Genomic DNA, 10,000 nt, shown 5'->3' on the forward strand with positions numbered 1-10,000 from the left:
CAAAATATGGAAAATATCCCATCAATTCTTGCATTCATGATATCACGATTATCAAAATATGGAAAATATCCCATCAATTCTTGCATTCCATGATATCACGATTATCAAAATATGGAAAATATCCCATCAATTCTTGCATTCCATGATATCACGATTATCAAAATATGGAAAATATCCCATCAATTCTTATATTCATGATATCACGATTATCAAAATATGGAAAATTTGATAAATGCAAATTTTTGCGAATGCACAAAGATTTTTATAAAATTAGAAAATTTTTTATTGCTTCAAGTGATTTACTAAATTTTTTACTTTCGAACGGTTTATATCTCTAAGTTTTCTTTTATTCTGCAAACTATTCACTGAATGAGGTATATCTGATAAAATTAATTTTGCTCAGTAAATAGTTTAATTTATACTTTTAGTTACTTTTTGATTGGATATGAGAATTAATTCTACAAAAACAACAGTAATAAATTAAATAAAATTTCTTAAATTTCAAATAATTTGTTTGCTAACATTCAGTTTAATTTAAATTTAAATTCAATTTAATAAACATAACTCAATTTAACTTCAATTTTTGCAAAAATTTCCAAAAATTTACTTGCTTTAAAAAGCAAAAATTTGACAATTTGGAAAATTAAATTCTTCATCGGAGATATTTTTTTTTGCAAGTAATATGCTCGTATTATCATTTATGCAAATTACATTGTAATCTCAAGCATTGTATAACCAATGTTTGTTACCTCAAATGCCAAAATTCCCAAAAGATGCAATTATTGCGCAAATGCAATCTGCAATCCATTCAGAATTACATGTCTGATTAAAAATCACTTCAAATGCAAATATCTGTATGTGTTTGCATATGTTGGATAGTAATGTTGGCTTAACCGATTCGTTTAAAATTAAATTTGTTCCAAAAAAAAAAGAAACATTTTTCTCCTTGTCAACTTCAATTTAATCTTTAAAGCTAAAAATGATTAAATCAATAAAAAATTTAACTGATGATATATTTTAAATAGTATTTACCCAACTTTGCATTTATGATAATTTGAACCGAAAATTAGATTTCGTTAAAATAAAAATTCAAAGTTCATTTCTCTGAATGGTCTATTTCATAACTGCCCAATAATTAAAACATTCCAAAAAAATTTCTTTCTGTAATGTTACATTTTAATTTTCTATTTTTCGAAAAATTTTTCTTTTTGATGTCAAAAAAGAAAATAATTTTTCGATTTTAATTTCTAGCAAAAAAAAAAATGGTATGCTATCATTTAACACAAGAAATTATTGAAAAATATATGTGCAATTTAATGAAAATAGTGGAAACTAATAGCGCATTATTTCCAACATTCAATGATAATGACTTAATTACGGTACGTCAAAATTTCATAATTAAAATCCAGGTTAGAATATCATCAATAAATGTTTTCGGTAAGGTTTTGAATCATTGTCAAATGAATTAATGGAATAATTAATTAATTCACTAATATGCTCATTTGCCATCACTGCGTGTTTTTTTTTTTGTTATTGAATTTGCCGTATATGATTTATGCTAGAGTTAATTAATTAATACACTTTATTTACAATTATCACGCGTTTTTTTGTTATTAAATTTGCCGTATTTTTTATGCGAAAAATATTTATAGATTTTGCACAACGTACAAGATATATACGCTGAAGAGCCAATAATGCTACAATTTGATTTGCCTAAAAATGGATTAATTGTTGTTGGTGATTTACATGGTGATTTGTATTGCTTATTAAATATTTTACTCAAAAAAGGCTTTCCACCAAGTACAAAATATTTATTTTTAGGTTTGCTCAATTTTCAATTTTTCTTCTATTGAGAAAATTTAAATTTTTTACAAAGTTCAATGCATTAAATTTAGTAATATATTCGTTGATATTTGTATTTTTATCGAATCATTTCATGCAAAATTAAACCTCAAAATTTTATTTCCTTTCTGAAATTTAATTTTTAATCTTTACATCAATTGTATAAATTTCAGGTGATTATGTTGATCGCGGATTATATCAAGTACAGTTAATACTATTCATATTTTTAATGAAATTACGGTGGCCAAATTATATCACAACACTAAAAGGCAATCATGAAGATTATCAGTGTGGCAAAGAATATGATTTTTATAATGAAGTCGGTGAAATTGAGCAAGAATTTAAGCAACTAAATGGAATTAGTTTTTACGTAGTTCATTTTTTAATCAGTAATTTCCAGTGCTTGCGTACATTTAAACAAGGTCATCGATGGTTCACCCAAATTAATCATGTATTTGATCATATGCCTGTTTGTGCAATTATTTCAAGTGAGTATAATGTAATTGTGATATAAATAATCCCAACCACTCTTATCGAAATTATCATATTCTTACTTATAAATAAATTTTAAATTCAAATGATTTGATAATTTTTAGGAGATTATGAAAAGAAAGTACCAGTTTACTTGATATTTTAATTCTATTGATGTAATATGAGTGAAGCATAAATAGCTTTAGAAATGTTTATTCAATTTTAATAATATTAACTTTATGATTAAATAGTGATCAAAATCTAATAGACCAATTAATAATACAACTAATTTCTGACCTCTTCAGATCATTTTTTTGTTTGTCATGGTGGAATTTCTCAATGGATGACATGTCGAAGCAATATAAGTAATATCCCAAAACCAACTTATACCAATAATATGCATTTTGTTGAAGGTGTAATTCTTGCTGATCTTCTTTGGGCTGATCCCATTCCTGAGCAAATAGAGTATGTAATATATTTAAATTTCAACATGTTTTTTTGTTTACTTTTAACAAATTTCATTAATATTTGATAAATGAATGATATTAAATATGCGTGAAATTTTCAGATGGTTTACATTAAGTAAACGAAATTGCGGTTATTCATTTAATCATAATGCATTATGTACTGTTCTTGATGTGCTAAAAGTTAAAACTTTAATTCGTGGACATGAATATTATCCCGGTGGTACTGCTCGAAACTTTGGTGATGATACGTGTTATACGGTACATAGTACTACTGATCACTTTTACGAACCATTTAGTAAGTTTAATAATTTTTGATTGATTATGTTATCATTATGAAGCTTTTCTCAATGATAAAAATCTATTCTCATACTGGAAATGAATTGATTTGTTAAGTATTTCGTATTGCATAGTAAGGTGATAAGTTTGATAAGTAAGTTCAATATTACTATGGTATCATTTCCAAAATTACAAGATGATACGGTATTCTGATAATAATGACATCTTTTAGCACTACAGTATTCCAAGCAATTAATTTTTTTTTTTTTAGGTGGAACATTAAAATTGGAAAAAGTAGCTGGTAAATTTGAGGTAGTTGAAAACAGTGAATTGATACCACGTAGTGCAGAAGCAAATCTATTAGCCCATGAAATGCAATTAGAACTGCAACACTCATTTCTTCCCACAATCATCTCATATTGTCGCATGAGATGTCATTGGTGTGAACAACCGTATCCACTTTACGTAACACGTCGTAAACGTTGCATTGTATATGGTGATATATTGGATTATATGATGAAAAATGGAAAGCTTGTATTGTTTGCCGACAAATTAATCATGAGACTGTATTGGAGAGGAATTTTCTGGCGAAGTATTTCAGGTTGACATATGATTTTTTAGCAATTATTTCTCTCCGAAATACTATGAATTTTATTGTGATTACAGCATTAGTTACAGTACCATTAGGATATTATTCACAGTATTATTACAGTGCTAGTTAAAAATGATTAAATTCACAGTTAATACAAAAAGAATTTCAAATGACTTTTTCAAATACTATCAATTCTACTGTCATTACAATACCAATTACGGTTTTATTATAATATTGATTATGGTATCACTACAATGCTAGTTAAAAATAGTTAAATTCGCAGTTAATGCGAAAGGAATTTCAAATTACTTTTTCAAATTATATGAAAAACTTATTGTCATCGTATCATTAATCTTTGATTGAATAAACAATTGGTGAATTTCTATACTTTTTCAAATCAAATGATTAATTATTTGTCAAAGATTGCTTCATACTCGGAAATTATTTTCAAATACAAATTTCAATTTGTAGCAATGAAACGAGCAATCGTTTTATTTCCTGTGACATATGATATCATCTTTGGACGACCATCAGATGATGATATTCCAAGAACTTTTCGTGTTTGCGTATTAGAGGAAGAATTTGAACTAATGAAAAAGGCTAGTTAATTCATTGAAAAGCAAAAATTGATTCCCTAATTAGTGTTCAAGTTGTTCCCAACTGATTTTCAACTTGTTTATTTTCAACATTTTCATTTTCATGCAAATTTTTATTACATTAACATAGAAGCAATATTTAAACATTTAATTCCATAAATCGTTGTGAACATAGTAATTTGCTTGCATACAGTAACTTTTCAAGTTTCAATTTAAAAAATTAGATTTCGGTAAATTTTAACTAATCACTAATTGTAAAATATGTTTGTGAATGAATTATTTGTATTGTAGATATACAAAGCAAACGGCAAAGACTTCGATACACTAACGAAACCAAATTTTCGGAATATTTCTGATGCTGATAAAGAACTTCAAATGCCAGTATCACGATTTCAAAAATTTAAAAACGGATTAAGCTTGCAATGGTATGTGAATGTATCCGGATACGGAACAATCATTCACGCATCCTTTCATTTATTTATTAAATGACAAAATGATTTATCGTTTTTCTATTATGTCAAAGAATTTCAGGGATTAGAGCCACACAAATTAGATTTAGAAAATATGACAACAAAGCCTATTGCTTTGCCGTTGCTTTCATTTGATGTCACTAATGAAGATGGCAATAAAGCAGAAGGACATGTGCTTAATATGGCAACAGGTGAAAGGAGTAATGAATCAGATGAAACAGCGGAAGAACAGGATGAATTTAGCGGATCTATGTCATCTGATAATGTGATGCCATATGATTCCACATTCTTTTATCAACGTACAAGGGAACCACAATTTGATGACATCCCAAACACTTTGAACTTTTTTGGTGCTCATAATCGCTCCAGAAATCAATAATAGCAATAAGAAAAGAATCAAATGATAATTATGATTTAAAAGGAAGATAGTAAAAAAAAAAAGACACATTTCATGCAGTTTGAAAACTAAAGAACTAAATTGGAAATAGAAAACTTAATACTGAATAGTGTAATAAATACTGAAAATATTTGCATAAATTTTGATTCACTTTATATTTACTTGTCTTTTTTGTCAATTATCAATAAGTAGTTTTGATGAAAAATTTACTTTCTTACTAAAGATAATTGTTAGAGTTCAATTCAAATATTAGAAAGCATTCTGTAATTATTCAGTTTGCTCTAACTACCTTTTAATTAAGTTATATCAGTTAACAGCATCAATCCTTTTAATTAAGTTATATCAATTAACAGCATCAATCCTTTTAATTAAGTTATATCAATTAACAGCATCAATCCTTTCAATTAAGTTATATCAATTAACAGTATCAATTCACGTTAGACTTCAATATTTCAAAGCAATTAGAAATTTTCATCGTACACCTTGATGTGTTTAAATCGGAACAAATACGAAATTGGTTGAATAGTCGTTTAATAGCGAATATGAAGTTTAAAAATTGGCAGTTATAGTCAAGTTTTGATTATTTTATGCTCCACTTCGACTGATTAAAGTGAAATTTAGGTAAAGGAATTTCTTTGATATTCGAAATAAGCGTAAAATCTTAATTAGTCTTAATGTCATTAAGTTAGCCTTAACGTCTTGATTAAAGTCGTAATTCGTAAAGTCTTGATTGAAAAATTAGCACATGCAAACAAAACAAGTTGGACAAAATTTTGAAACAAAGTACTTTAAAGTGTGATTTGTTAAAATGATTCCAATTATTGCTTTTAACTTAAATATATGCATTATGTTGCATGATAAAATTGTAATAACATACTGATAAATGCAATTATTGAATCTAAAATACTACAAAAATTGCTATTTCACTACATGATTGCTTTATGCAAAATCGTCGAACGTACATTGCATGATAAGTAAAGTTTATTGATATCATATACTTATCATTATCATTCATTAAGAAAACAATTAAATGTTAGCTATGGAATTAGTGAAATTTGCTGGAACGATAACAAATTGGAGAAGTAAGGCAAGGCATTCAAATTTATTAAATGTCTTCCTTTACTTCAATATGTTATGCTAATAAATTTGATGAAAATAAAATTTGAATAATATTCATGATTCCAAAAATTATTTTGAGTTTTTTTTAAAAGTACAAAATACTAATTTTAAATATTAATTTGTTGAAAATAAAAGAAGTAGTGCTCATTTGCTTACTAACTTCCCACTCATTTAGTAAAATGAAAATATATTTTCGAAAAAAAAATAGTCAAACATTCAAAGCATTTTATTTTTTCATTTCTAACTCATTCCATTTGGTTATTTCGAGTGGTTTTGACTATTCCAAAAGAAATATCATAATTTTTTTATGTGGGACTAAAATTGACAAAGTAAAATGGAAGGAATTTAACGAATAAAATTTGAATACTTTTTATTACACAAACGATTCATTTGCAAATATTCCATTTACAGTAATTTTTTTTTTGGGGCGGGTGGTTGGAAAATTAAATTTCCAGCAATTTTCTTGCGACATTAAAAATTAGTAAAATTTTTAAATGAATCAACTATAGTCTTCATGATATTCCTGATACATCTCTATCATTGAATGAAGACAAATCACGAAGGCCCTATAAAAAAAAAAATTTGCAAACTTTTCAGGAAGAAAAAACTACCGCAACTAAAAACTAAAAATTTGTCCAATTAATTCAGAACACAATTAATTTGCATAATTGAATGAATAATAATTTTTGGCAACCATCGTGTAAATTGTTATTTTTTTTGAGCTTTTCATGACTGATTTTTATTTTTTGAAATTACCAGAAAAAATTTATGTTGAAATTTTTTCTGGATTACTTAATTACAGATATCATTTCAATGACTGATTAATTTCATTACAGCAATACTTTTGTCAATTTTACTAACTTATCAACTATTGCAAATCTTTTTTAATTTTCATAAACAACAAAAAAAAATCAATAATTACTGCTTTTAACTAGGTAAGAAATGATTTAAGAGCAATTTCATACATACAATAGCATGTCTCAGTATATTTCGAATACGTCGAGAAGTACGCTTTAGTAAATTAGGCTTTGATCGGTGTTGTTGAATTTCCAATAGGCCTGGGTCAATGTCATTTGCTAATGTTTCAGTCATTTTAAAATCAGAAACTGTCGCAAATAACTGCAATGACAGTTTTGAAAAAAAAGAATAAATAATAATTTTAAAATTTTGATTTAGTAAAAAAACAAAAACAAAAAGATGACAAGTCTTTGTTTTTGTAAATTTCACTTTAATTATTCATTGATGAATAGATATGATGTGAAAATTAATTAGTAATTGCATTAATTAATGATTATATTTTGATATATTGCAACCTATCTTGTCACATAATATTTCTTTAACTTTACTGTAGGGAAGATATGCAATGAGTTATGAATAGATAAGATATAATGGTTAGATGATAGCTACTTTTCCAATTGTTGTATACTCGTTTTGTGAGCTACATATAACTTTCATGGATCATGACGTATCTTATCACTTATAACTTTATATCATGTTTATCTTATCATATAATATTTCTTAACATTATTGTAACAGAAGTATGGATTAAGTTATGACTTAGATGATAGTTAGATGTACTACTAATTAATTAGATTATGAAATATCTTATCATGTAATTTTTCCTAAAAATATCTCCTTAACTATTAAGCAAATAAAAAGAAAAAAAACGGGGAGAAGTCGGAAAACTTTGAATAAAAGTTCTTTTTCCCATTCCGCCAAGATGACACGATATGTGGTTGGAGTTGTTGATGTGCCACCTTCAAATGCAATCGCATCATATAATACCGGGAATAATTGATAAGCTCGTTGACTCATCGCTCGATCATCTCGATTTTTCCAAGCTTCCTTCAAAATGAGTTATTAATTAATTCATAATAATTCATATTGTGACAATGTCACGGTGATTTTTTTTATTATCATAATATAAGGGCTCTGATAAGATGCAGCATTCCACAAATTAATGCTCTATCTCAAGAAATAAACGAATTTATTTTAAGAAAATAATGAATTCCAATATTGCATATACAAGTATGCATATAAAAACGTAAGTAGATCAAGAGAAAGATTAGATAGATGGGTAAGTAATGAAATGATAAGATAAATGAGTGATACCATATAAAATACATAAATAGGTAGAGAGAAAGATTAGATAGATGGGTAAGTAACTGATATTTTGAAATGATAAGATAAATGAGTGATACTTCGAAATAGAATGTATAAGCATTTGATTGGTTTAAAAATGTGATTTAGATGATGTCAAATTTTTCATATCAAAATTTCAGCAAAAATTTCACAAGCATATTCTTCGCAAATTAATTTTAGCTAAAATTAATTATTTTTTTCCTCTGAACTTGCCGAGCTTTTTAAACTTTTAATTTTTCTTTCTATTCATACAGTACACAACAAACCTGAAATATTTTATCACATAGTGCATAGCGAAAAGCATATCGCGAAATCCATAAGGTTATTTCGGCTATACCCGAATTACGTATCCGGCAGGTAATATTCCTAGGATAAGCTTTCCGGCACCAATGACATTTCCGGATAACACGATTCAATTTGTTGTGTTGCAGACTTTCACATAACAATGCGTAAACTGTATCACGTAAATTAACTAGAGCTTTTTTGCTCTTTATCTATAAAAATATTTACGTGTATTACACTAACTTATACGTAAATGAAAATATCTCTGTATTACTGCTATTCTCGTACGTTTATTCTGTCTAACTCAAATATTATCAAAAGAAAAAAAATACAGCTAAATAATATGAAGCTGATAAGGAGATAAGTGATCTTTGATGATAAGTTCTCTACTTGTCCTTTTATTACTTCTAATTCCCTAAAATTGCAGCTACGTGATATCATCACGTATGCCATACCTTAGCTATACGTTTTTCCATGACAAACTTTCCGTCATCTTTGCGAGCTATTTTAATTGTGCCAGCTAGAATAAAACAATGATGAATTTAAAAACATTTGAAAATGTGACAAACTATGACAACGTGGAAACATAACAAAAATGATCTTCTAAAGATTATCGATCTTTTAAAAACATCAAAGCATATGAAAAAAAAGCACAGCAAATTCTTTTTTATTTTTGATTTAAATTTATAAATGGACCAATCAATAATGCATTTAATCAATGCAATATTTTTAAAAGTGTTTTATCTAATTTCATTTTTTTTTCAAAATCCTACAGTTCTATGTTTTTAATTTTGAAGTCATTTCATGGAAATGAAATACAAATACTTACATGCATTACAACCGATACTTTCACGAGTAGCTGTGTGAACAGTAATACAACTTCCGTCATCGAAATTATCTAAAATACCTTCCGGAATTATTTGATGTCCACGAATTAATGTATGAACATTTAATGCTCGAAGTACCGCATGTAATGCTTCTCGATTAAAACTATAACAGCAACCACGTTCACTTAAATTAAATGGCCTGAAATGTGTACTTTTGAAAATAAACAAAAAAAACTTTATTTTTTTTATCTAATTAATATTGCCACTTCACATTTTCATTATTTTAAAAAAAAGTGTAAAAAGGAAATCATTTAAATAAAATTACTAACAATTTTTGATTTGGTTTTGGATCTGACCAAAGTATATCAGTAACAATACAGCCTTCTAAAATCTTCATATTATTTAAATCTGTTGGTCGCGGAATATTTGCTATATTAGCACGACAAGTCATCCATTGTGACACACCAGCATGACAAAAGAAAAAATAATCTAAAATAAAGCTATGATTATTATGATCTT

General features: G+C 26.9%; 3 protein-coding genes across 3 annotated transcripts in view; 2 read left to right on the top strand and 1 right to left on the bottom strand.

Moving 5' to 3' along the window:
• Nucleotides 1-1,262: 1,262 nt before the first annotated feature.
• LOAG_08847 (hypothetical protein) lies at nucleotides 1,263-4,256 on the top strand (the record flags this gene model as incomplete). Its single annotated transcript, XM_003144377.1, has 8 exons — nucleotides 1,263-1,379; nucleotides 1,653-1,821; nucleotides 2,016-2,161; nucleotides 2,243-2,330; nucleotides 2,619-2,778; nucleotides 2,882-3,075; nucleotides 3,328-3,657; nucleotides 4,120-4,256. 8 exons carry the CDS (start codon nucleotides 1,263-1,265, stop codon nucleotides 4,254-4,256), a joined length of 1,341 nt encoding a protein of 446 aa, XP_003144425.1.
• A 410-nt stretch (nucleotides 4,257-4,666) lies between these two features.
• LOAG_08848 (hypothetical protein) lies at nucleotides 4,667-5,093 on the top strand (the record flags this gene model as incomplete). Its single annotated transcript, XM_003144378.1, has 2 exons — nucleotides 4,667-4,669; nucleotides 4,776-5,093. The coding sequence occupies 2 exons, from the start codon at nucleotides 4,667-4,669 to the stop codon at nucleotides 5,091-5,093; spliced, it is 321 nt and encodes a 106-aa protein (XP_003144426.1).
• Nucleotides 5,094-6,742: 1,649 nt separating this feature from the next.
• The window catches only part of LOAG_18581 (hypothetical protein), a gene marked incomplete at its 3' end in the record, with an annotated part of 9,182 nt that continues 5,924 nt past the window's right edge, over nucleotides 6,743-10,000 (bottom strand). The window contains exons 13-19 of the mRNA XM_020451243.1: nucleotides 9,811-9,970; nucleotides 9,484-9,680; nucleotides 9,110-9,174; nucleotides 8,639-8,866; nucleotides 7,917-8,075; nucleotides 7,200-7,349; nucleotides 6,743-6,796 (exon numbers count right to left, since the gene is read on the bottom strand). Of these exons, the coding sequence (XP_020304991.1) occupies nucleotides 6,743-6,796; nucleotides 7,200-7,349; nucleotides 7,917-8,075; nucleotides 8,639-8,866; nucleotides 9,110-9,174; nucleotides 9,484-9,680; nucleotides 9,811-9,970 (1,013 nt within the window). The remainder of the gene's footprint in view (nucleotides 6,797-7,199; nucleotides 7,350-7,916; nucleotides 8,076-8,638; nucleotides 8,867-9,109; nucleotides 9,175-9,483; nucleotides 9,681-9,810; nucleotides 9,971-10,000) is intronic.

The sequence above is a fragment of the Loa loa genome (genome assembly GCF_000183805.2).
Source record: "Loa loa unplaced genomic scaffold supercont3.378, whole genome shotgun sequence".
NCBI lineage: Eukaryota > Metazoa > Nematoda > Chromadorea > Rhabditida > Onchocercidae > Loa > Loa loa.